Below are 26885 nucleotides of genomic sequence, written 5' to 3'. Positions count from 1 at the left end.
TTGCTATGCCAACGTACATCACTGCGAGTTCTCCTGACGCCGTCGCCGCTGCACTTTCATCGTTAGCCGCCATTTTCCAGATGCGAGTAGTGTTAGGAAAGGTAGGTCACCTGGTTAGGGAACAGCCACTGATTTCCAAGGGCTCAGCAGCTCAGCAGTATGCTTAAATATTAATGGGCAAAAGTATTGGGACACCAGCTCAATTATTTCTTCTGCAATCAAGAGGATTAAAAAGAGATGATCCTACTTTTGTTGAAGTAAGTGTCTCTACTGTCCAGAGAAGAAGGCTTTCTGCTAGATTTTGGAGCTGGAGCATTGCTGTGAGGATTTGATTGTATTCTGCAACAAAAGCATTAGTGAGGTCACCCCACCTCACCATCCCCAACTCATCCATGGCTTTAACTTGGACACTTATCTCCACTCCACTACTAGAAATACTGATTAGGACACAATTGGGATGCACCCCTTTTTTTACCCTAACCGACCTTCTCCAAGGCATTGTGAGTCCCCTCTCCTTAATATCTCCCACCCACAACATCCTAACTACGGTGGACACTCGTGCGTCCCCAGTGTCCTCTATGGTCACCCTAGCATTCGGATCAAGGTAACATTCAACCAGGTGTGTCCACAGGTGTGGTAGAAACCATCCTAAACTCCTAAATGCAGGTGAACATAAATAGAGAGCTTCTCATTCTGAGATCTTGTCGGTGAGCTAGTCTGCAGATCAGAGCTTGGGGTTGAAGTAGGCCTGAGCTGTAGGCTGATCTGAGAGGAGCCGATTTGGTCATTTAGGCTATAAGAGCACCTGTGCGAGTGTATTAGTGTACACTAACATACTGGAAAGAGGCATTTCAGTAAGAGCGGGGCTGATCGTCCCAGCTCAGCCCAAACGAGTAGTCTTAGGAAAGGGCTCAGCAGCTCAGCAGTATGTTTAGTTATCAATGGACGAAAGTATTGGGACACCTGCTCATTCACTGTTTCTTCTGCAATCAAGAGGATTAAAAAGAGATGATCCTGCTTTTGTTGAAGTAAGTGTCTCTACTGTCCAGAGAAGAAGGCTTTCTGCTAGATTCTGGAGCTGGAGCATTGCTGTGAGGATCTGATTGTATTCTGCAACAAACGCATTAGTGAGGTCAGGATGTTGGATGATGCCCAAACACCACAAACTAGCCACCGCAGCGGGTTGTCTAATTCCAACAGCGAAAAAATAATAAATAACACCAACAAAGCAATGGCTCCGCATCCAGCCCGCGAAGCAGAAAACCCGGCTCCGAGCGCCGGTGCTTAAAAGGATCTTTAGAAATGCACAGGAGGCCCGCAGCGTTTGTTGCCCGGGCAACAGCTGACACATTTGTGAAGGTGCAAAGTATATAGGGCCAAAAACGACAGCGTCAAACGTGAGCGCTTGGAGCCTGCAGCTCACAAATGTGACCCATCTGTGGTGCTGAGAGAGAGAGTGCGCGAGAGCGAGAGAGCGAGAGAGAGAGTGCGCGAGAGGTTAGCAGATAGCAAACATATTTCACACCAGAACTGCAGCCAGACCTGGAAAGCTGTGGCTGTGGTTTTTAGTGGTCAGCAAAAAGACCATGACGTCCAGCCTTTTAGAGAAGTTCAAAATCTTAATCCAATTAAACCAGACTAATCACATTAACTAATAATTCATTAATTAATTAATGAACAGCTCGTAATGAAACCTGCAGCTGGTCAGTGTGATATCACGTGATCGTGACATTATGAAAAATGTCTTTAAATATCGTGATATAGGATTTCTTTACCAAAAGGCCCAGCTCTAATCACATCTCCCGACCCAAACTTAACACCCCTCCCTTGGAAAGCACATAAACGCCTGCGTCCGATGGCGGACAGACTGGACGGCCGTAAAGCTGGCAACGACGGATTGTCTAGAAGAGAGAAGAAAGTTTCTAAAAATCAGCGAATCAAAGCCTCGAAGCATCCCTGACCCTTGCACTTCTCCGTACGGGCAGATTAATGATAACCGCATAACATATAATCGCAACATGCCGATATATTATATCGTGATCGAGATGCATTTTTTTTAAATCGTGAGCTAATCGTGAATATCGGCAGTGCTTATATATTCATTTATATGTATTATTATTTATTTATCTATTACAATTACCCCAACCCACTCATTAAGAGTACTCTTGGTACATATAATGTCATGCTTGTTGCCATGGTAACACGTGCACCAAGTGTCATTTTGGCCCGGGTCACTTCTAGCGCGTCTCCATCTATAACCGGGCTGAATTCGATCAGACCGGAGAAGATCTCTGCATGTTAACACCTCCATTAGCGTTTCTGGGTCAACCGATTCCTTTAAACCTCCCAACTCCTGTTTCCTGGAAACGTGGAGCAGACGGCCGAAATGCGGAGACGAATTGCGAAGGCACGCGCGGGGCTTCCGAGGAGCCTCCCAAGCCTTCGGCCCTGGCCTGAGAACATCAGCAGAGTCATCGGTTCTGCCTCGGAGACACATGCCCATGGCCCAGCAGTCACGCTCAGCAGGCCATATGCTGCACAGGGCCACGTGCCCAGTGGACGACAGGTTGGGAAAAGATTACCAGGGCCTCGCTAAAAACCTGGCTCCATTACACATGGACGAGCTCCATTTAGGCTAGCTGAACTGTATGCTAATGACATGCTCAAGCACCCCGCTGCCCAGTAAACACTCCAGCTCTAGTGTAAAGCATTTCCATTACGCCTCGGTTTTTCAACATTCACAGCTCTGCAACCTCTGCTGAAGCAGAAAGTGCTGTAAAGGTGTTCTGAGGGGGGCTTTTTTGCAACCGTTTCAAGCTAAAGGAATGGAAAACAACCGGGCGGGACCTCCAGGAGTTCTGCATTCGGGCCTGTAGGCAATGCTGAGGTGTCTGAAACGATAAAATCCTATTAATAATTTTTTATTTATTTATTAATGTATTGCTCGTCCCAGCACAGGCCTCTCGAATGCTGAAGGACCAGGCACAGCTTGACCCACTTGCCAGTTAAAATAACTAATGACATGGCACTAATCATGCCAAACCTTGTATCTCCATTTTTGCCGATTTTCACTCTGATACAATGCGAATCTGGCAGCTGTTCTTACATTTACGTCTCCAATTGCATGATAAATGGACCAATAGGAACGCTCCGAAATGACCTGGGATGCAGGCTTTTTACATGGACCTCCATTGAAAGTGAGGAAAGCTGTAAAGTTGCTGTTTTGGAGATTTTCATGCATCCAGAGCAATTAAATTATTCTCTAAACCAGATAGGAAAGCTAGAGTCCTGGACGGGAAATAAGGGCCCATCCGAGGCAGTTTAGCAGACCTGGGCAGGACCTCCAGGAGTTCTGCATTCGGGCCTGTAGGCAATTTCAGTGTCTGAGATGATGAAACCCTATTATTTATTTATTTATTTATTTTGCTCGTTCCAGCACATGCCTCTCGAATGCTGAAGGACCAGGCACAGCTTGACCCACTTGCCAGTTAAAATAACTAATGACAGCAAACAGATGTTTCACTGTAAGCAGGCCGAGATGTGGGAGGACGGACTTGTCATGTACAGTAATGAAGAACATGTGGTTACTGTACAGCTGAAGGGAAGGATCTTGAGCAAACCCCACTGTAACAGGAGACGATTGGCTACTGGCACCAAAAGGAATTCCTCCAAGGAAGACGTATTACCCATCTCTACATGCAAACTCTTTGGCACTCTGGGCAATTCGCTGTTCTAAATGCCAACACATGCCATCTGTATCAACAGTACCTGAAAATATCAGCTTCCGGATCATGCTGATGCTCCACTGATGGTCATTCAGTGGACCACTCTCCAAAACTGCTGAGTAATATTAGTAATATTAGTGTAAAATCCTGTAGTATTACTCTACCGCCTCGGCCCACATGCTTCTGTACCTTCAGATGTAGCTGGATCTCTCAGCTTGTCCAGAAACGCATGTGTACAGCTGCTGTGCATGAGGGGGCGTTTGTATTTACAGCAGTGGAGTTAAAGTGATCTTACTCCACAGCTGTAGGGGGAGCCCAAGAACTATACATAGTAATAATATATAAATAATAATGCTGCATTATTTTGGATATAGGGAAGGGTGGGGGGCGGGGGTCTGGTGCCAGCAGATAACGGAACACCAGTAGCTCATGGTTACATCGCAAGTGGCAATTTTTGGGGCCCAAGCACTGTGCACTATTATGGAGGAAGTAGAGCACGAATAATGTTTAATTTATTTATTTATTTTGTTAAGAATAGCCTCCATTAATCATAGATGTTTAAAAGATAATGTCTGACAAATGTGTACAAAAGTAAAATTAGATAAAGAGGGGAAAAAAAATAAAGTTTTTGGACATGACCTCAATTTGCATTGCTGTTAAACTCGATGACCTAAATAATTCCACAGCCATTGCCCACGGAAAAATGCTGCCGGATCTCATTACCAGGGGCTGCTTATGCTTATGAAATTGTCTCTACAATAAAGCATACTGTTATCATATCCATTTTATCTCCATTTTTGCAGATTTTCTGTTCTTACATTTACGTCTCCAACTGCATGATGAATGGACCAATAGGAATGCAGGCTCTTTACATGGACTTCTATTGAAAGTTAGGAAAGCTGTGAAGTTGCAATTTTGGAGATCTTCACGCATCCAGAGCAATTAAATTATTCTCTAGACCAGACAGGAAAAAGCTGGAGGGGCCCACCCGAGGCAGTTTAGCAGACCTGGGTCTCGAACCCACAGCCCTGTGATAAATAACCACTGATGGGAGCAGTAGGCCCCACAGGCTGCGCTGCCCTGTCGGGAGGACCAAACTCACGACCCATGGCTTTCGGATAATGAGTCTGAGCAGCTTTTCGTCAGCTTCTTCACTGCTCGGGGGTTCTGGTGTCGGCTGGTTTCCACTGGAGGATCCATAGACAGCAAAGCTTCAATATTGAAAACAGACAGTTTCCATTTCTGAACGTACCGGCCCGAGACCTTGCAGATCTGCAGCTCCTCGGCTGATGATGCATGCCGGGTACTAAAACTACACACTAAACTTCCAAGTTAAAAAGCAATAAGAATAAATAATTGAGAGCGTGAGAGCGGTGTCCTGGTTTCGGTGAAGGAGCTCTGGTTTATTTCTCTGCTGAAAAGGCCTTTCGGTTCAGCCTGTCCGCTTCCGTCAGCGAGAAGACGCTTCACTGCTCGCCGCATTCGGCCTGGCTCCCGTACTGAGCACCAGTGGCCAGCAAATTCCCCCTCAAAACCCAATCACAGCTGAGCTGAATTACACGAAACTCTCAGTTTACAGCGCAAGTACGGGCAGCACAACACTGTGGGAACTGAAATATTAAAAGACTTTGCTGCTGCTGCTGCTGCTGCTGCTGCTATTGCTATATAGGTTTTGGACAAAAGTATTTGGACACCTACTGATTCTTTGCTACTTCTGAAATCAAGTGTGTTCAAAAAAAGAGCCGATCCTGCTTTTGTTGGTGTAACTGTCTCTCTCTCTCTACTCTCCCCAAAGGAAGGCTTTGTGCTGGATTGTAAAGCATTGCTGTGAGGATTTGATTGCATTCAGAGAGAAGAGCGTCAGTAAGGAAAGGATGTTGGATGATCACCACCCCAACACACCCCCAACTCCCTGACTCATGCAAAAAGTAGTGGATGGAGCACCACCACCATGATCATCATCATCATCATCATCATCATCATGATCATTTCCTGGGGGCTTTATACCCCTCTCTAGCCCACGCCTGGCATTAGGCAGCATGGTGCCAATAGGTTAATGATGCTTATCTGCTACGGGGAGTCCTATTCTATTGGCAGTACTTCTCTACAGGGACTAGACAAGCTGTGACTGTGACAACGATCGGTGCACCTTAAAGTAGCCGAATTCATTTATTAGAGGGGTGTCCACAAACATTTGGACAAATAGGGCGCAGTTTCCCCAGATGGGGATTATGCCTGGACCTGAACCACACAGAATTCCCAATGGGAATTTTCATGGAATTTCAGACTCCCGACAGGAGTGTGCATGTGTGTGTGTGCACAAGTGTGTGTGTGTGTGTGTGTGCACAAGTGTGTTTCTAGGAGAATCCTTCTGAGATGTTAATGCATAACTGAGGGATTAAACATCAGCCTCCGGAAACGTGCCGTCATTGACCACAAGGTCTTTACAGTCCTAAAGGAAGGAATTCACGGGGGGCGGGGGGGGGGGGGGGGGGGGGGGATGCTAACGCAGCTATTAGCGAGAGAAAGCTAACGCAGACTGGTTATCATGATCACATCTGCACAAGTGACCAACACTGAAGACTGAAGGTCCTCATAAGCTCTTACTCGGGGCTGAAGGTCAGTTAGGAGCAGTTAGCAGGTCACATTAGCACAGCCCTAATGCTAACTAGCCCGCTACTGACTTCCATTCATTAATGACAATGTTAGCGTGTTTTAATGGCAGCAGTGGCAAGAAAATGCTATCTAGCCAACTAGCCCACTACTAAGTGACATATTTGGATGGCAGCAGTTGCAAGTAAATGCTAACTAGCCCACAGCTTACTTCTTTTTATTTATTAAAAATAAATTTAGCATGTTTGGATGGCAGCAGACGCAGGTAAATGCTAACTAGCCCACAGCTTACTTCTTTTTGCTTATTAAAAATAAATTTAACATGTTTGGATGGCAGCAGTCACAAGTTAATGCTAATTAGTCCACTACTAGCTATGTTTTTAAATTAACAACAGCTTTAGCATGTTTGGATGGCAGCAGACGCAGGTAAATGCTAACTAGCCCACAACTTACTTCTTTTTATTTATTAAAAATAAATTTAGCATGTTTGGATGGCAGCAGACGCAGGTAAATGCTAACTAGCCCACAACTTACTTCTTTTTATTTATTAAAAATAAATTTAGCATGTTTGGATGGCAGCAGACGCAGGTAAATGCTAACTAGCCCACAACTTACTTCTTTTTATTCATTAAAAATAAATTTAGCATGTTTGGATGGCAGCAGACGCAGGTAAATGCTAACTAGCCCACAACTTACTTCTTTTTATTCATTAAAAATAAATTTAGCATGTTTGGATGGCAGCAGACGCAGGTAAATGCTAACTAGCCCACAACTTACTTCTTTTTATTCATTAAAAATAAATTTAGCATGTTTGGATGGCAGCAGACGCAGGTAAATGCTAACTAGCCCACAACTTACTTCTTTTTATTCATTAAAAATAAATTTAGCATGTTTGGATGGCAGCAGTCGCAAGTCAATGCTACGTAACTAGCTTCAGCAGCCACCAGTAAAAGCCAGTAAGGACCAGTTATAACCAGTTAGCATGCCGCACTTCCACAGCCCTAATGCTAACTAGCCCACTACTGGCTTTTCATTGGTCATCTCCAACTCAGCTTGGAAGGGAGTAGCCGGTTCGTCTGAACTGCAGATGACCTGCTGGAGGCAGCGACAGCAGGGAGGCTAGTATCTCTGCCCCAGGAGCCCGGCACTGCGGCCTTGTCTGTAATTCGGGCTGAAGTGCTGCCGTCTACCTCCCTCCCTCCCGCCCCGTCCCGCCCCGTCCCGCCCCGTCCCTCTCCCAGCCAAACATGCCTGGAATTCTGAAGGAGCCAGCGTACATTCCACACATGCCTCGGGGGGAGGGAGGAGCTGGGGGGTGGTGGTGGTGGGGGGATTTCCGGTTCACCAGGGATGAGATAGGAGAGGCGCTTTCTGTCTGAGTGTCTGAGGAAAGAAAAGAGTGTGTGTGTGTGTGTGTGTGTGTGTGTGTGTGTGTGTGTGTGTGTGTGTGTGTTGACGTGTAGATTCTAGCATGCTAGGCCGACACACTTTCTCCGCCAGCGTCTAAAGAAGGAGAAAGCCGGCTGACAGGCTGCGAGGCCAAGCTCAAGTGACCTGTTGTTAATCTGAGTCACATGGCGGCAGCAGCAGAGGCGGCAGCAGCAGAGGCAGCAGCAGCGGCAGGAGCAGTGCAGCCATGCTTGCTGCCGCCGGCTTGCGCTAGCCTGCAGCATGCTCGCTGACTCACACGAGAGCTCAGGGTAATGTAAACTGTAAAGGGGGGGAAAAAAAAACCCACCACATCCAAACTGACTCAGCACTTTAAAGTGCTTAAATGACAGAAGCTGTGAGTCACTACAGGAACGGAAAAAGCTACATGCTACATGCTAACAGCTGAAACCGTGACAGCTAAGATTTTCCGACAGCATGCTCGTTCCCCAACACTGATCAAATATGACTGGAAGTCGCCTAGTCTGCTGAACTCTTCTTGATTAAGTGGCTATAATAATAGTAATAATAAAAAGACAAAAGTATTTGGACACCTGCTCACTCATTCAGGGCTTCTTCTGTTGGAGTAACTGTCTCTACTGTCCAAGAAAGACGCTAGCTAGCTTTCTACTAGATTACTAAAGAGCATTGCTGTGAGGATTTGATTGCATTCACCGACGAGAGATTCACGTTGGCGAGGTCAGCAAGTTGGATGGCGATCACCATATCACCTCATCACCCCCTTAACTCCCCCAACTCATCCCAAAAATACTGGATGGAGCACCACCAACCATAATTCGAGAAAACACAGTTCTTCCACTGCCCCACAGGCCTACCACACACTGTTGTCCCCACCTCACAGTGTTTAACCCTAAACAAGCCATCACCTTAGAAATGGAAACCCAGCAATGAATGAGCAGGCGTCCCAATACTTTTGTCAATAGGGTTTCCTTATGTATATATTATATACAGTCTATAATATGTATATTTTTGTGGTTGTGGTCAGATTTCCATTCTAGAAGGTCCACTAATGTATGTCCCAGGTTCACCACGGATCCGGTAATCGGTAAAGCGAAGCCACGGTCAGCTGAGTAAACGACGGTAGGTAAAGTACAGCTTGCGGTTCTCCAGATCAGGTTCTGACTCGCATGGATTGTCTTTAGCGCTGGATAAGCTTTCGCTCCTGCATGTGTATTCTGCATTACTGTCAACTCCTGAGGGCATCAGTAAGCCTCTCCAGCCTGCCGTCCGATTAGGGACGGCGACAGAGAGAAGTCATGTGACTTCAGCGTGACATCCGAATAGCTAGTACGCCTCACAGCACTGCAGTATACTGACTCGGAGACAACACAGAATGAGGGTGTGGGCCTGGGAAGGGTTCGAATGCTGCTTTTTTTTTTTCTTTTAAGCCACTTTATCACTTTATCCAGCTCTAATCACAGTGTAATCCTTACATATCCCTTTATGAGGACCATATCGGAGGACGCAGAGGAAACAGGCTATGCTGTGAAGTCGGATTCGTGGGTTTAATGAGCTTTGTAATTCTACGGATTGGATACAGGGCTTCCCCGATGGGTCAATAACTTACACTTTATTTATTAATTATTAAATTATTAAAGTATTACATTTATGTGTGCTTACATACCAACAGCACACAACGGTCAGAATTCATTTTTTCAAGACCGTTTTCCAACCTCTCTAAGAGTTAAACAGGCTGGTATTGTCGTTGCGTTTTGACAAAAGTATTGGGACACCTGCTCATTTATTCATTCTATAATCAAAGGCATTAAACAACAACAACAACAAAAAAAAAGAGTTGATCCTGCTTTTGACGGAGTAACTATCTCTACTATCCAGGGATGAAGCTAACTTTCTACTAGATTTTCTACTAGAGAAACATTGCTGCGAGGATTTGATTGCATCCAACAAGATCAGGATGTTGGATCATTATCCCCACCAACTGCCTGACTCATCTTAAAAGTATTGGATGGAGCACCATCATTCAGAGCCCCACAGCTCAACGCTGGGGGGCTTTATACCCCTCTACTAGCCCACGCCTGGCATTAGGCAGCATGGTGCCAATAGGGTCATCATGTTGATCTGCTCCAGAGAGTCCTATTGTATTGGAAGCACTTCTCTACAGGGACTAGACAAGCTGTGTGTGTGTGTGTGTGTGTGTGTGTGTGTGTGTGTGTGTGTGTGTGTGTGTGAGCAATGGGTGCACCTTAAAAGTAGAAGAATAAATTCCATAGAAGGGGTGTCCACAAACATTTGGACGTATATATACTGTATCTAAATGGGCTCTTCTCTGATTGGCTGACAGCACAGTCAATCAATCAATCAATCAAGCAGAACTGGTGGTCTTTTAAGGAACCATGCATTGAAGGGGGTTCTTTAAAAAGGGGCAAATTGGATTTTGTATAGCACTGGTTCCCAGGCCTGGTCCTTGAGCACCCCTTCTAATGAAGTAAAAATGAATGAGAAGGTGTCCCAATACTTTTGTCTATTTATTGTATCTTTCCTCTTTGCATCTTGACCTTAAATGACCTTTAAGACTTGCCTATTGAAATTCGAACCCTCACCAAGACTGTACACTAGCAGCTTATAGCCTCTTAGCTAAACAGCTACACCAGCAGCTTATAGCCTCTTAGCTAAACAGCTACACCAGCAGCTTATAGCCTCTTAGCTAAACAGCTACACCAGCAGCTTATAGCCTCTTAGCTAAACAGCTACACCAGCAGCTTATAGCCTCTTAGCTTAACAGCTACACCAGCAGCTTATAGCCTCTTAGCTTAACAGCTACACCAGCAGCTTATAGCCTCTTAGCTTAACAGCTACACCAGCAGCTTATAGCCTCTTAGCTAAACAGCTACACTAGCAGCTTATAGCCTCTTAGCCAAACAGCTACACCAGCGGCTTATAGCCTCTTAGCCAAACAGCTACACCAGCAGCTTATAGCCTCTCAGCTAAACAGCTACACCAGCAGCTTATAGCCTCTTAGCCAAACAGCTACACCAGCAGCTTATAGCCTCTCAGCTAAACAGCTACACCAGCAGCTTATAGCCTCTTAGCCAAACAGCTACACCAGCGGCTTATAGCCTCTTAGCTAAACAGCTACACCAGCAGCTTATAGCCTCTCAGCTAAACACTGCAGACGCCGAGACACCTCCCTCCACCCATCCCTCCCTCCCTCCCTCCCTCCACCCATCTTCCTCCTCCAGCTCTCCCAAAACCCATCCGTATTCTCACCAGCCCTGTTTTCCCCAGCTGAGTGAATGAAAGCACTTCCTGCAGCTATCTCTCTCTCTCCCTCCCTCGCCCCCTAGCCCCCTCGCCCCCTATCCCCCTCTCTGTGACGGGGTGGGCCGATGGATCTTGGCACAGGCCGGGCCGTGAGACAGTAGCCGACTGCCTGCCAAGAACAGAAAGGCCACACTGCATCTGAATGACCAGAGAGAGCTGGGAGCGGAGAGGCGGCCTTTAACCCCCCTCCCCTTCTACCCCGGTTAGGGCCCCTCCGTCCATTCCAGCAACAGAGCATTCAGGCCTTTCAGTCGGATGATAATGGAGCGAGATCCGGAACAAGGCCGGGGTCCAAGCACCATAAGTTGGCCGCGGCGGCTTTGTGGCCATGTCATGCGCGTCCGTGGGAGCAGAGGACGCTGCCATGTTTTATTACCCGCGACGAGAGGCCGATGAGAAAGTGTGAGCGAGCGAGAGAGAGAGAGAGAGATCTGCAGGTTTTCCCAATTTTCCAGTTCAACCACACAAGCCTTCCCAAAAGTATCCCACCCATCTGCAGTGTGCTAATCCACTCATGTACAGACGTACAGGGAGGGTATCGTAAGGCAAGACAGTCCATCAACAAAGAAACGTCCATCAAAACATCAAAGCCTGTCCAGGAGAAGAAGAGGTCTGGGAATGTGCCTATGAGATAACCCTGACTTAGGCTTAAGTTATCCAGTTAACTGGGAATTCTACTAGTGGTTTCATTAGGTAGGATTTCTCAATAGGTTTAATACCTTAAAGCCAAGGCTGTTATGGGAGTCATCCCCTTACACGTCCCCAATCCTAGGTTTAAGTTATTCGGCTAACTGGGAATTCTACTACAGCAATGAGGACAATTCCAGGATTTCTACAACAACAACAATGATTCCAAAAGGGGGGATTTATCACTTGGGCCAGGGAGGCGGAGAAGGGCAGTCAGGGAATGGTCAATCCACAATCCACAGCCCCTAACCTGGGTTTAAGTTATCCGGCTAACTGGGAATTCTACAATAAAAAACAACAACGATTCCAAAAGGATGGGATTAATTACTTAGGCCAGGGGGGATTATGGGGAGGTCAGGGACTGGTACTATTACACAGATCCTACCCAGGGTTTAAGTTATCCGGTTAACCAGGAATTCTACAACAACAATGACAATTCCAGGATTTCTCAATAGGTTTAATACCTGAAGGTCAAGGATGTTTAGGAAATTATCCCCTTACACATGTTCCTACCCTCGGTTTAAGTTATCCGGCTAACTGGGAATTCTACAACAACAAAGATTCCAAAAGGGGGGATTTATCACTTGGGCCAGGGGGACGGAGAAGGGCGGTCAGGGAATGGTACAATCCACAGCCCCTATCCAGGCTTAAGTTATCCAGTCAACCAGGAATTCTACAACAACAACAATGATTACAAATGGGGGGATTGATCATTTAGGACAGAGGGCCGGGAGCAGGGGGGTTCTGGGAATGATACCATTACAAAGCCCCTACTCTGGGTTTAAGTTATCCGGGTAACCAGGAATTCTTCAGGAATTCCATGAGGTTTAGTCGGATTTCTCAATACTTTCACTAACATAAGACCAAGGATGTTAAGGAAACTGTCCCCTTACGCATTTCCCTACTCTGGGTTTAAGTCATCTGGTCAACCAGGAATTCCTCAACAACAAAGATTCCAAAAGGGGAGATTATCACTTAGGCCAGGGGGGATTATGAGGGGCGGGGACTGGTCCCACTCCACAGCCCCCTATGCTGGGTTAAAGTTATCCGGTTAAAGAGTGAGTTAGAGAAGTGAGCGAGAACAGAGACGCCACTGCAACTACTGCCTGTGTGTGTGTGTCTATCCGGAGTGTAAGTGTGTTAAGCGCATGTGTGTGTGTGTGTGTGTGTGTGTGTGTGTGTGTGTGTGTGTGTGTGTGTGTGAGAGAGAGAGAGTTTTTGGCCCAGCAGCCTGAACACGGTGGACTACATTCGGCCAGAGACGTGGTTAAATATTTACGTTCGAGTTTGCAGCTTCAACCATCGCTGTCTAGACCTGAGGAGCGAGGGTGACACCACACCACACTCTGCTCCGCTGCCAAAGACCGGGAAGCTTAATGAGGAATGCAGGCACAGGTGGGAATATCGCAGACCACCATGTTTTAACCCTTCAGTGTGTGACACTCTGCGTTCTCCACAGGGCCAAAAACATGGAGGTTTACAATTCTGCAGATTTTCCGATTTGATTAACTGGAATTTAATCCAACCACACAAGCTTTCCCTAAAGTATCCCACCGGTCCGCAGGGCGCTAATCCCTTCATGGCAGAGAGGGAGGCCTATATGCAAACACACAAGCCTGACTAATAGAAAAGAAGCTAAGGGAATGATCCTGTTAGACAATGCACACTTCAGGCTTAAAAATTCCCGGTTAACCAGGAATTCTTCAAAATCAACAACAACAACAACAACAACAACAACAAGAATTCGGACTAATTTCTCACTTAAGGCCAGAATAAGAAAAAGAGCATGTTATCATACAGGCCCCACTTTTGGATTAAGTTATCCAGTTAAGTAACAAATCCTTCTTCGCACAATTCCTATTCCCATTCTGGAAATACTGTAACCACATTAAAGGGCAACTCCAGAAAAAATTCCGAGTTGCCCTAAAAGTAAGTATTTAAGACGTAAACAAAGTCATTAGGAGTGGGTTTGGTGTGAGGTGCTCCGTCTTGGAGAAACCTGCCAAGTAAGAACTGTTCACAGTGGTGGTGAATGGAACCACATGTCTGAAAAGTTGACATGACATGAGACGATTAGGAAATCCAATGAGAGACAGTGTTGTACGACATTATTAAGATAACCTTTAACTTATATATATATATATATGAAGTCTATTCATGGTGGAAGAGTAAATGCAGGGCGTTATACGGCCAAAAAAAGTCCCCCAAATTTTTTATTCTTATTTACTTATTACTGATGGAAATTATTATGACCATTACTTCTAAGAAACAGAAGCACAAAGGTTTCCTGGTGGTTTTGGATAGTAAATAAATTGGCTATATTTGTGCTGCAGTCATGTGGACCCCTGGCTCCCAGTATAAACAAAGCTATTTAGAGTGGTCTGGTGTGAAATGTTTATGGTGGTGGTGAATGCAATCAGCCGTTCCTATACAGAAAGCTCTTGCATGTATAACCCATCCTAATCGCAGAGACTCCGGGACCGGTATCGGATCAAGATCAGCAGGCGACACTGGATTAGATATAGGAGGTAAGAAATATGGGAAAAGTGGTACCGTGCCATTGGTAGTTGCAGATTTCTGCCACACTGAACCCCTTGAACCCTGGGCTTATTATTCAGTTAAGACTTTCTATGCTGTAACTATGAATTATTCAGTACCTTCTATGAAGCTAATTTGCAAGTTATGCACTTCAGAGAGTGAGAAAGTGAAGTAAAGGCCTACAAACCGACCATAAGAGCTTAAATATAATATAATAGAGCTTCACCTGGTGGTAAATGGACTTTACTACCTCTTATAGCCAACAAGCTATTACATATAATGGTTACAGATCCACCTTTTGATGCCTAATACAGTGTTATATGGTAAATCCCCCTCAAATGTGCCTGTTTACAATCTACTCATGGTGGAAGGGCACATGCAGGGTGTTAACAGGGCAAAAATAGGCCCCATAAAGTCCAAGGTTTGGAATTTGGACTTAACAATGCATTAACATTACACTGTAAAAACACATGCACATGTAAGATCACTGGAGGTTTTGGACAGTAAATAAAGCTGTGTGTGCAATATTGGTGTTGTAGTCATGGCAACCTCCGTTTCCCCTCAACACCACTGTAAAACAAAGTTGGTGAGCTTTGCAAAATGACCTGAGTGAGGAACTGAAGCAAAGGCCTACAAACGAGCCATCAGAGGTTGAAGGACATCACGGAGAACATGAAACGTGCCTTTTAACGAAGTTAACGCGATTTCAAAAGCCGTTGCCGTGGCGAGCGTGTAATTCTAGAATTCCTAATGTGATTCCGGAATCTAAAGCATTCTTAGAACAGCTTACGCCCCATTGTTACATCACAGACGGAACCTCTCAGTGCCGTGGCATTCCGTCTCCCCCGAGACGGCACATGGAGGCTGGAGAGCAGAAGGAGGGATTAGAGGTGAGGCGGGCCTGAGGTTTCCACTGTGGGTCAGAGCGCTTTCGCCGGGATTCCCAGACCGGGAACCAGCTCCTAAATTCCGGCTTTGCGGAAACTGACAGCAGGACGATCTGCTCTCCAGCCGAGCATGAAACAACTGTACACCTACAGCATGGAACACACACACACACACAGCTAAGCTAATGTGAAACCCCAGCCAGGAGCCAAAAGAAGCCTGCAGGGCAATTGTTGCTACTGTCGTCAATGTCAACAACAACAACAACAACAACAACAACAACAAGGATCCCATAACAGAGCATTTCCCCACTTTAAGCCAATGAGGCTAAAGGAAAGCAACCTAAATTCCCCCAAAATTCCCAAAGATTTATTTGCTCTAGTAAATGGGTTTATGCACATCGGCCATCATAAAGAAGCATGAAGTCCAATCTGACCGTTCACATTGGATTTGACATGCGCAGAGAACCCTTAAATGATCCTGATCCATTCATCTAACCCTATCTAACCAGCATGGTGCCATCGACCTGCCGTCAACTATCAGCGAGAACCGAGAAGGGAGGGGCTGCTAGCTCCTCTTTAGTCTCACAGAATAAAAGTCCTGAGGCCAGACAGCACTGTGCTGGACCTCAGCTTGTTAATTTTAGAGATCAATAAATTGGGTTCATTAATATCCGTGTTCTTGTGTTATAGTTTGTTTTATAAAGCTGGTAAAGTAGCAATTACGCCAATCCTGATGCCTCAAGTCTCTCCCAGATGGTGAGGTACACGTTTACTAACTCAGCAATGGAGTTCTGGGTATAATGTCAGACTGTAACGGTACCAAAAACAAACAAATTCCCCGAGTAGGAACGAGGAATTGAACAGGAGCTGGAAAAACCAGGCAAACCACTTCCAGCCCTCACTGCACGCGAGAGGGGCGTTTACGAGGGCTCAAATTGCGCCAGTGTTGTCACAAAACCCTGCGCTGACGGGACGGCTGCTGTTCCGGGGAACGTCTCAGGCCTGGGTCAGTATATGTACAGTAAACCTCAAAGCCCTCAGATGCTCTTGACTAGCCCTTCCATAAACACAGCAGCGGTCAAGCAGCAGTGTTCCTCAAGCTCTTCCTTGATCGGAGACTCCTTGTTGATTAATTAATTAGCCCAGAATTCCCAGCTGCAACCCTGTAGACCACCTAGCTTCTTTATTTATTTATGTTTTATTTTTGTAACACCAGGTAATGATTAGAAGATGCTTGCTGCTGATATATTATGGTTTTATATATATATATATATATATATATATATCTCAGGGCTGTCCAATGAAAAAAAATGTCCAATCAGTGACTTTACAGGAGAGGCTCTAAGCTTTGAATGGAAGTCAATGTAAAGTATAAGTATATATATTATATATATACACACACACACACACACACGCACACATACATATATATATACACTGCTAAATGACTTGGAATAAACTTATAACCACATATAATTACGTATTTTATATATATGTGTGTGTGTGTGTGTGTGTGTGTGTGTATATATATATATATATAAAATACGTAATTATATGTGGTTATAAATTTATTCCAAGTAATTTAGCAGTATATATATATATATATATATGTATGTGTGCGTGTGTGTGTGCGCGTGTGTGTGTGTGTGTGTGTGTGTATATATATATATATATAAAATACGTAATTATATGTGGTTATAAATTTATTCCAAGTAATTTAGCAGTATATATATATATATATATATGTGTGTGTGCGCATGTGTGTGTGTGTGTGTGTGTTCTCTATGTTTTGAACCCTGTAGCTGCTCTGTTTGCTGTGTTAGTAGTTCTGGATAAAGGGACCAATAGAAATGCTCTAAATGACTTGGAATAAACTTATACTTTACATTGACTTCCATTCAAAGCTAAGAGCATTTAATTTATTATATATATATATATATATATATATGTGTGGTCTATACTGCTCCAAAACAATGTCCTGAGCAGGCAGCTTTTTTTTTTCCATAACCACCTATAATAACGTTCTGCTATTTAGCTTTTAGACGCCCCTCAGACGCCTGGTTCCGTTCACCCCCACTGTAACCAATCCTGAATCACCACCGGTTTCTCAAGAAGGAAGAGCTCCACAGCGAAACACCCTGGATGACTTTGCTTACATGTTCAAGCTTTAATTACGGAGAAAGTTTTAATAATGGATGGAATTCCCCTTTAAGTCCCGTCTGAGGACAGTGCAGTGCAGGTGGTTTACAGCTCCGGCTGCCAACCCAGTGGTCCTGGAGCAACCCTGCGAGGCTCCAACACTCCTGAAACACAGACCCTTAACAGGCCAGGCCTGAGTCTAGTGTTCAAGCAGGGCCAGGGTCCAGAACCAATGCCCACTGAACGTCCGGTGCAACCCTGAAGATGTTTCGTCACAGATCCAAGGAGCTTTAAGCGGGGGTACATGGAGGGGATTCCCCGTCCCGTCAAGTCCAGCTGCCTTGGATGGGTGGAGAAACCTCGTCAAGGTTACACCGCAAGTCCGGTCCCCCCAAAAAAGCACCTCCCGTTTTCTTTACCTGCATAGAAGCGCAGCAGTGACCCGAGCTCCGTGTTCATGCCCTCCTCCTGCACCCTCCATGGGTCCTTAAATCCCAGTTTGAAGAGGAACTCGTTCTGGATCTGCAGAGGCCTCTCGTCCCGGGACAGACGCCGGGCCGCCTCGCCGTGGAGCTGCACGTAAATCGCCGGTGAGGGGTCGCGACCCTCCGCCTCCTGGGCCTCAGGTTGTGAACAGAGGTGCTCGGTGTGCCCTGGAGAGCCCAGGGACAGGGGGACAGGGGCCGGGCTTAGTGGCTCCAGCCTGTTGCCGTTCATGTCCGTCCCGTCCGACTCCTGGGTCACGGGGTCACCCGGGCCTTCTCCAGGCACTGGGCCGTCCAGCTCCAGCTCGTCCGAGGAGCTTGCGTAAGCGTCCGGGCCCTCGAACGCCGGGCTGAGGGCGGACGCGTCGGTGCCCAGGATCATGTCGTCGCTCAGGGAGTCTCGATGCTCGGTCAGCCGGGACCCCAAGCTCCGCACCGACCCCTCGCTGTTCCCGTTCGGCGTCAGCGGGCTGGCCGAGACGGACACCTCCGGACTGTAGAGGCCGAAGTCGTCCGGACGCCCGTTTCCTTCATCCTTCTCGAACAAGAAGAGCCGGAGCCGGTCGCTCTCGGGCGGCCTCAGGTGCTCGAACCGGGCCTGGTCAGGGCCTTCCGCAAGCGGGCGCCCGCCTCCAACCACTCGGACCACCGACCCCGCCTTGCCGCCCGTCTGGCCGAGGCGTTGGGCGACCTCGCCCGCCGTGGTCTCCAGGGTGCACAGGACGGGCCGGGGGCTAGAGCGGTCCCAGGACCTGTCGTGTACGTGTATGGCGCCCCGGTGCAGGTCGGCCCGGACCCACTGGCGGTCAGAGGCCTGCAGCTGGACCACCGCAGCCTGCCGGTGCCGTAGCAGGGCCTTCCTGTCCAGGCTGCGCGTGTGCAGGGAGGAGGAGGATGAAGAGGAGGAGGAAGACGAGGAGGAGGATGAAGAGGGCACCGCGGCTGAGCTCAGCTTGGCAGAGGCCGAGGCAGCAGACAGGTTCCTCTTGAGTCGCCGCCTCTTCAGTAGGAGGGAGCTGGAGCTGGACCCGGTACCGGTACTTGGACCCACGCGGCCGGGTTTGGCAGCTTTCACGGCGGTCCTGCTGGGCTCGGCGGCCGGCGGAGAGCGCTGGCCGCCCTTCAGGGCGTCCATGCGGGCAACCTCGGGCTTAGGATCCCCTCCACCACCTCCACCTCCACCTCCACCTCCACCTCCACCACCTCCACCGTCGTCGTCCACCCCCGGAGCCACAGACGGGCCGCCGGGCTTCTTCAGCTTGCTGCTCTCGGCAGTGCTGGGTTTCCACGACCCCACCGTGGAAGAGCCGCCCTCAGCCGGCCTGACTGCTGCCCGCGCACTTTCCATCTCTCCACCCGTGCAGAAAAACAACACCACCAGCAGCACCACCAGCACCACCAGCAGCAGCAGCAGCACCAACCCGCCGCTTCTCCTTCAGCTAGAAGACGCGCACCGCTGTCCAGAGTCCGCCGTCCGAGCGGCGTCAGGCAGTCCGCTGCTCATGCACTCCCCTCCCGCCGCGGTCAACGGCTTCGGCTACTTCTGCTGTTGTCAAATCATGGAGACTTAACGGGGCAGCGGCGCGATCAACTGGAGGGCGGAGACGCTCAACTGAGTACACTCTCGTTCCACAGAGAGGCGGGCGTGTTCCAATCCGCACACTCGCGGTTTGTGCACTACACTAGCGCGAAGGCCCCTTGGTCAGCCGTGTTCAGGCTGCTGCCTCGTTAGGGGGGATTTCTTTTACCAATACAATGTGTTTTTAATTGTAGATCATTAATAAAATAATACACATATCTGACAGATGACTTAAAACACCTTTAATAGCTGGTAAAGTGATCTATTATTATTATTATTATTATTATTATTATTATTATTATAAGCGATACATAAATAAATCGATGGATAGATTAATTAATATTTTTAATATGTACTTTTTATATTATTATTATTATTATTATTATTATTATACTTTTTAATTTTTAATCTTATTTTATCTTAGCTATATTCTTTATTTGAGTAAAAAATGTCGTTTTTATCTATCTCCACACTGTCACTGTTATATTTGATGTATGCAATTATTGATTAATTATTATTATTATTATGTGCTTACGTTTTTTTTTTTTTACAGTTTATTGGCAGGAAGAGATACATAAATAAATCAATGGATAGATTAATTATTATTTTTAATATGTACTTTTTATATTATTATAATAATTATTATTATTCTTTTTTATTTTTATGTTCTATATTCTTTATTTGAGTGAAAAGTTTAGTTTTTATTTATCTCCACACTGTCACTGTTATATTTGATGTATGTAATTATTGATTTATTATTATTATTATTATTATTATTATTATTATTATTATTATGTGCTTACATTTTTTACAATTAATTGACAGGAAGCGATAAACAAATAAACAAATAAATAAATAAATAAATAGAAATAAATAAATAATAAATATAAATAATTGTCTTTATTTGAATAAGAATTTAGTTTTTTACTTTTATATATACTTTTATATATAATCGGTGTATGGAATTATTGATTTATTATTATTATTGTATTTAATTACTTTATAGTATGTAATTGAATTAATTATTAGTCTAAATGAATGATATTAAATTATTGTTATATTCAGAACTATAATATTCTCGTGTGTAAAAACTGGAGGAAGATCGTTTGTACAGATCGGATCTAAATCTATACTATTATTTTTTTTATCCAAAGTAAATAACTAAAATACACAGATTTTACCATTTATCCACAAATAAGGTCTTAATTTAAAATATTAATAAAATTAATAAAAAAAGATTTCTGTTGGACTATTTTCCTACGTAAATCGAGCACACTAGGGCAGGGCGGCACTGCGGTTTGGAACACACCGATCAAGCGCTACGCAGCAGTGGAGTCGTTAGCTTGTTAGCCGTTAGCTAGCCAATCCAAACATCACACCGGAAGCACGGGCGACTTATTATTCAACGCTCCGAAAACTCCGAGAAACGGGTGAAGGGAAGCGCGTTTTCGTGTCCAAACGGCTTCTAGTGCACTTGACCCCAGTCACACACTACCTAGGGTCCTTCTCTAGGACACAAGCGCGCGGATTAGAACGCGCAGCGCAAACATCCGACGCCCTGACGCGAACACGTAGCTGCATATTTATGAGGTGACGCGAGAAAGGGCGCGCGCTGTTCGCCGATGCCCGCGGTGGCTCTTGGGAAATGTATTTCTTTTTAATTCTCTCCGCGGTCACTCCTGAGAGGGAGAGTGCGGTGGCCCAACTACATTTCCCAGGAGGCGTTTCGCGAAACATCGCGATCGTCCATTTTTTTTGAGCGCGATGTGCGCAGCAGTGGCGCGACCACAGACTTTTTATTTATTTTATTATTATTTATTTTATTATTTTAGTTTTTAACGTTATTTTAAAGTTATTTAACAGATTAAAGGCGTTTATTGGTGAAAGGGAGCAGAAAGAGTGATATAAATTTGGGTTATTTTATTAAGGGGTATTAATATAAATAAGAGGTGGATTAAATGCTGAAAATTAATTTTTTTTAATTATATGGAGTTAATTAGCAGTTTTTAAATCGTGTTGATGGTCTTCTGGAGTTGTGAGGACTAAAAATAGATTCGCCATCTTATGGACTAAAGTTCAGACCACACAGTGTGGTGATGAGCGCCATCTAGTGCTCAACACTCAACACTACGGCCTTCTGACCTGACCCCTGTCTTTACTCGTGCTTGATTAGGTTAGATGTGGGTTGGTGGTATTGGCAAAAGTTTTGGGACACCTGCTAACTATCATTCCAGAGAACACAGCTCTTGCACTGCTCCACAGCTCAATGCTGGGGGGCTTTATACCCCTCTAGCCCACGTCTGGCATTAGGCAGCATGGTGCCGATAGGCTCATGTTTGTTTATCTGCTCAAGAGAGTCCTATTCTATTGGCAGTGCTGGGCAATGGGTGCATCTTAAGGTAGCTGAATGCATTGATTCATAGAAGGGGTGTCCACAAACCTTTGGACACACACTTTTATTCCAGGGGTGGGGAACTGAGGGCCGGAGTCCAGCACAGTTTGGCGATTCTCCTGCTCCAGCCAGGTGTGCCAGATGTGGGTTTTTAACTTCCTGGATCTGAATTTTCCATGTCTGCAACTTTCCACAGGCATTTTTGGGAGGTGGGAGGAACTTGGAGAGTACTTGGAGACCAGAGTGAGGAGTACCACCTTTGCTACAGGCTCTGCCCACTGTTTGGAGGTGATGTTTGCCCAGTCGTCCTGCCCCAGGATGTTCAGGTTGGTTGGATGACACTTGTGGATCACATTTTCCCCAACAGTGCCACAGATTGTTTATTGATTGGAGATCTGGGCCTTGATTTCAGAAGAAACTGTCAATGAGTGAGCAGGTGTCCCAATACTTTTGTCCACATTGCGTGTGTGTGTGTGTGTGTGTGCAAGTAAATAAGGCTGCTCAGGCTCTGGTTTGGTCATGGCCTTTAATGAAGATAAAGCAATCTTTTGAACACTGGAAGCAGAATCATCTCCCAGCTAAACAAAAAAGGGTACACACACACCCACACACACACACACACACACACACACACACACACACACACACACACTATCATCTCCCAGAAATGTGCATGGTAACTACTTTATTGCTGAAGTCACACTCTAGTCACACTGGCCCAACTAGTCCAAGCCAAGGACAGTTTCAATAGTTTGACCTCTTGAGGGGGCAAAGTCCGTACCCTCCCCTACATCCTTAACAGGCCTTCTTCTTCAGGGGTCCTCCAGTAAAGGTAGTGGTCCTATATAGTTCAATAAAAGCTCCCCAGACAAACAAACAGTTAGTCAACTTGCTGGTTTAAGGTGGTAGTAACTTCTGGCTCCTGCAGATGGCGCTGCACAAGGATGATCGGGCTATTAATACCTGCGGGGTGAGTGGCGGGACTCAGACATTGAGAAGAGTGCAGTACAGTGCAGTGAGGGTCTCGTTGGATGTGTGGAAAATGGGTTAATGAGTTAATGATTGGCTTAACTGGTGGGATTTCTGCCACTGCTAGTAGACCTGTATGACCGTAAGCTCCCATACACCTGCAGATTCAGCTCCTTCCTTCACACTGTGGTCTTGTGCAGTCAATCCTTTTAGCCAATCATTAACTGCATCCGCTTTGCGAGCCATTTTCACACATCCAGCGAGACCCTCACTGCACTGTACTGCACTCTTCTCAATGTCTGAGTAATGCCACTCATCCCTCATTGGTATTTATAGCCTGATCAGCCTCATGCAGCGCCATCTGCAGGAGCCTGAAGTCACGACCACCTTAATTAAACATGCAAGGTGACTCATATTTTGTCTGGGACGGTTATACATATATAAAATGTGTGATTATCTGGATTTAAAATACAAGGGAAATCTGTGTATAGCACACCAAATAGATTCTGGTATTGTATTGAGTCAAAGAACCCTCTTTAGTACTACACATAGTGTGATACCTAGCATGATAGTACAACAAAGGAAAACAAAAAGGAACTGAAGAATAACTTTTTATTGCATTTTCCCAATTTAATTATTTTTTAATAAAAAAAACTTCAATAATAATAAAATAATAGATGTATTTATATATTTTTTCTCGAGTGAATATATATTATAATATGTACACCACCACTTTCACAGTCACTCGTCTTAACCTGCCCCATTTTTCCAGACAGTGTACCGACCTGTTGTTAAGTTGTGTATCTTACTGTAGTGGGAGTCACGTCCATATTAGGAACTTCGGCTCTAAGTTTTTCTCTACAGGGAAATCCGAAAGCTGCTTAAAAAAATAATAATAATCCTGTGTACGTTTTCCCTGGAATACTAACGTTGCTTCATGCAACCAAGACTGGTGAATTCAGCAAAGCCCCCAGACAGACCAGTGAGCTCGGTCCAGTGTTTGGGGTTAAAGCTGCTTTAACTGCAGGAGAGCACATTTCATACTCATTTCATAGATGTAGCGACATTTACATCCAGAGACTTTTTGGGGGAAACGAACACAGAGCCTTACCTAGGCCGAGGGGAATTATGTGAAAAAAAAAAAAAATAATAATAATAATTAATTAATAAAAAAGTAAAAAAACGTCCTGTGTTTCCATTTTTAACAGTAAATATGCTTACACGGGATCACTTTACTAATTATTTTAACACTAACCAGAATTACAATAAGTGGTTAAGTCCCTTTACTCACAAATTTGCCATCATTTTTTAAAATTTTTATGTTAAATAATTATGATAAAATAAGTATATGCTTTTTATTAATACTGGTCTATTTTTGTCCCAATGTCTCCTGAGTTTTTTATTTTTTTATTATTATTCTTTATTTATTTATTTTGGGGGGGGGGGTGGTAGTGTCTCATATTATATACACAATATAATATTCTAAAATATAAAATATTTGTACAATTACATTTTTCATAGAATACATTAAAATTATATACTTAATTTATATACAAACTTTATATTAATTATATACTAAAATTTAATACAATAATTAAGGGAAATTTCAAATTACGTTAAATATTTCACAATGTTTAACCAAGTATTTATTGACTTTATCTATTATATATTTAGCTAATAATCATATTATATTAAACTGTGATCATTCAAAATAAACAAAATCTTTTTTTTTTTTTTGCTGTGTCTCCTTAATTTTAGCAAAGGGGGAAACCCCCTTATGCTACAAAATATTATTATTATTATTATTATTACTTTATTATTTTTATTATTATTAAAATCTATCAGCCAATACTTTTCAATTGGGTAAACAACATAAAGCACTTAGTTTATTTTCAGCTGTTTCAGTGTCGATTGAGCTTCCTAACTTCCTAATATGGACATGATGTCGACCACAGCCTAACGACACAACTCCAGTCGCCTGTGTGCAAACAGTCCCTGCTGCTAAACGTACAGGGTTCGACTTCCTGAGCCATTCGGTTTCCTTGCTTTTCATCCAAAGGGGAAGGCTGGTGGCGTCAGTCTGCACGTTTCTGATCACCGCAGATGATCATGGCATATTCGCTTATAAAACATCATCACTAACCCCATCACTTCACCTCTCGAGTCACGTCGTCTACAGCACCCCCAACCATTTTTCTGCATTTTATTTTACCTTTTTTTATAGAAAGATTTGTGGAATCCCTGGTTAAAGTCCATGAACGATGCATGCTAATATGCTTAACAAGGGCGTGGCCTCTTCACCTGAAATCACCTGCATTTTCTTTTTTTTAAGGGCAGGTGATTTTGGAGCACACAGGGGGGGGTGACATTTTTTCACAGCAACGTCAGGCTGAGAAGAAAGCAGAACACTGAGGGGAAAAAAGGAAACTCGGCAGATTATATTGTCCCAGAGTACAGCCATGTTTGACCATTTTGGAGAAAAAGATAAAAAATAATAATTCATAAAAAAACTGTATTAATAATAATAATAATAATAATAATAATAATAATAATAACAATAAAAACACAGAAGGTCGGGGCTGGTTGGAAATGTGCCATTCACTTTCACATTCTTGTTCATGCTGTGTAGTTGTGCGTGTTGACAAACAAGCCATGTAGCGCAGAGCCGTTCATGTGAGAGGGTGGTCTACCACCACAATGAATGCCCTGAAAAACAAACAAACAAACAAACAAACAAAAACATCCACTAAAGAGTCCTGTTCCGTCTTTAACTGGAGATAAAAAGCCTCAGGTCTCAGATAAAAGCTCCTGTTGGCCAGCAGATCACTGCAAAATTATAGTTATAGTTAGAAAAGGAACATAGAAAGCATCTCAACCTTCAAAAGGACGACTGATCACAGGAAAATTAAAAAAAAGGAAAAAAAATATCTGTAGCCATAGAGGCAAAGAAATATATATTAAAATAAATAAAAATTTAAAAAGCCACAGAGGCAAAAAACAAAAAACAACCCCCCCCCCAAAAAAATCCCAATATCCTTATTATAATAGTCGCCCACTGGACTATTATATATTGCTCAGTCCGACCAACTGCAGTAACAAAATCAACACTAGATGGGGTTCAGGAGGGGGGGAGGGGGGTTAAGTATCAGTGCACCTATATAACTCTAGAAACTCTTAGATCGCAGGAGTACAAACAGACGAGCAATCCAAAGACCAGAGACCAGAGTGTTGTTTGTCCACAAATAAAAAAAATAGTACATAAAAATTAACAGTAATAAATAATTCAGATTTTTTAAATCCCTGGGTTTCGAGCCCAGCTCTGGAGAGAGATTTGGGTCGAGCTAGATTCCCAACAGCCTGCGAGGCTGAGGGTGATCTTTAAAAATAAAAAAGAAAAGAGAAAAAATAAACAAATAAATAAACAAACACACAAAATGCCACAGATCAATTATTACAAAAAAAAAAAAAGACATACAAATAAAAAGCCAAACAGACGATTTTCACACCCACCTCCCCTCCAGACCAGCGTCTCCAGCGAAAGCCCTTCCACATGTTTCAGTAAAGGTTTCCATCATTGTTTGAATTATTAGAATAATGCGATCGCACAGTTAAAATATCCTATTTAATAACTCAATATAAACACAATGTACACGTCGAGTGGAGGGGCGGTGGGGGGCACAAGCTGAATGTCCGCCCCAGCCCCTCTCCCGGGATTCACAGTTTGCTGCAGAGGTTCTGTTCTGTACAGTCTGTACAGTCTGGATGCTCTGGAGAGAATTTCTGTGATGGCAATGAGCGACAGATGCCAGCAGAGGGCGCTGCAGGAGTGACGTTCTGATTGAACAGTGCTCAAGAAGCTCGGACCATCTGAGCTAAACGCTGTGCGGCAGCGGCGACGACAGACTGCGACGTGAGCGCCACCTCCTGGCCGTCTGAGACGAAATGCATGGACGGTGGGTTCGGGATGACGCATGTGTAATCCATGGAAAAGAGGGGCCGGTGGTGAAAAGTGAATTCCAGTGGAGGTCATTTCAGTTCCTTTATGGACCCCCTCCTCCTAAAGTGATGGGAAGTGGAGCCTAAGAGAGGCAAAGGACAGATGGCAGCAACCCCCCCACCCCCCCACCCCCAACCCGCTAA

The 26885-nt window shown here is 44.7% G+C and overlaps 1 protein-coding gene across 1 annotated transcript in view; it reads right to left on the bottom strand.

The window, feature by feature from the left end:
* Positions 1–19405, bottom strand: part of phlpp1 (PH domain and leucine rich repeat protein phosphatase 1) — a 95837-nt gene extending 76432 nt beyond the window's left edge. The window contains 1 exon segment of the mRNA XM_072687248.1: positions 17740–19405. Coding sequence (XP_072543349.1) covers positions 17740–19153 — 1414 coding nt within the window. The 5' untranslated portion in view covers positions 19154–19405.
* Between the last annotated feature and the right edge of the window lie 7480 nt (positions 19406–26885).

The sequence above is a fragment of the Salminus brasiliensis genome, chromosome 9, assembly GCF_030463535.1.
Source record: "Salminus brasiliensis chromosome 9, fSalBra1.hap2, whole genome shotgun sequence".
In the NCBI taxonomy this organism is placed as follows: domain Eukaryota; kingdom Metazoa; phylum Chordata; class Actinopteri; order Characiformes; family Bryconidae; genus Salminus; species Salminus brasiliensis.
The sequence above is the reverse complement of the archived record's forward strand: the minus strand, read 5'-3'. Positions and strand labels throughout refer to the sequence as shown.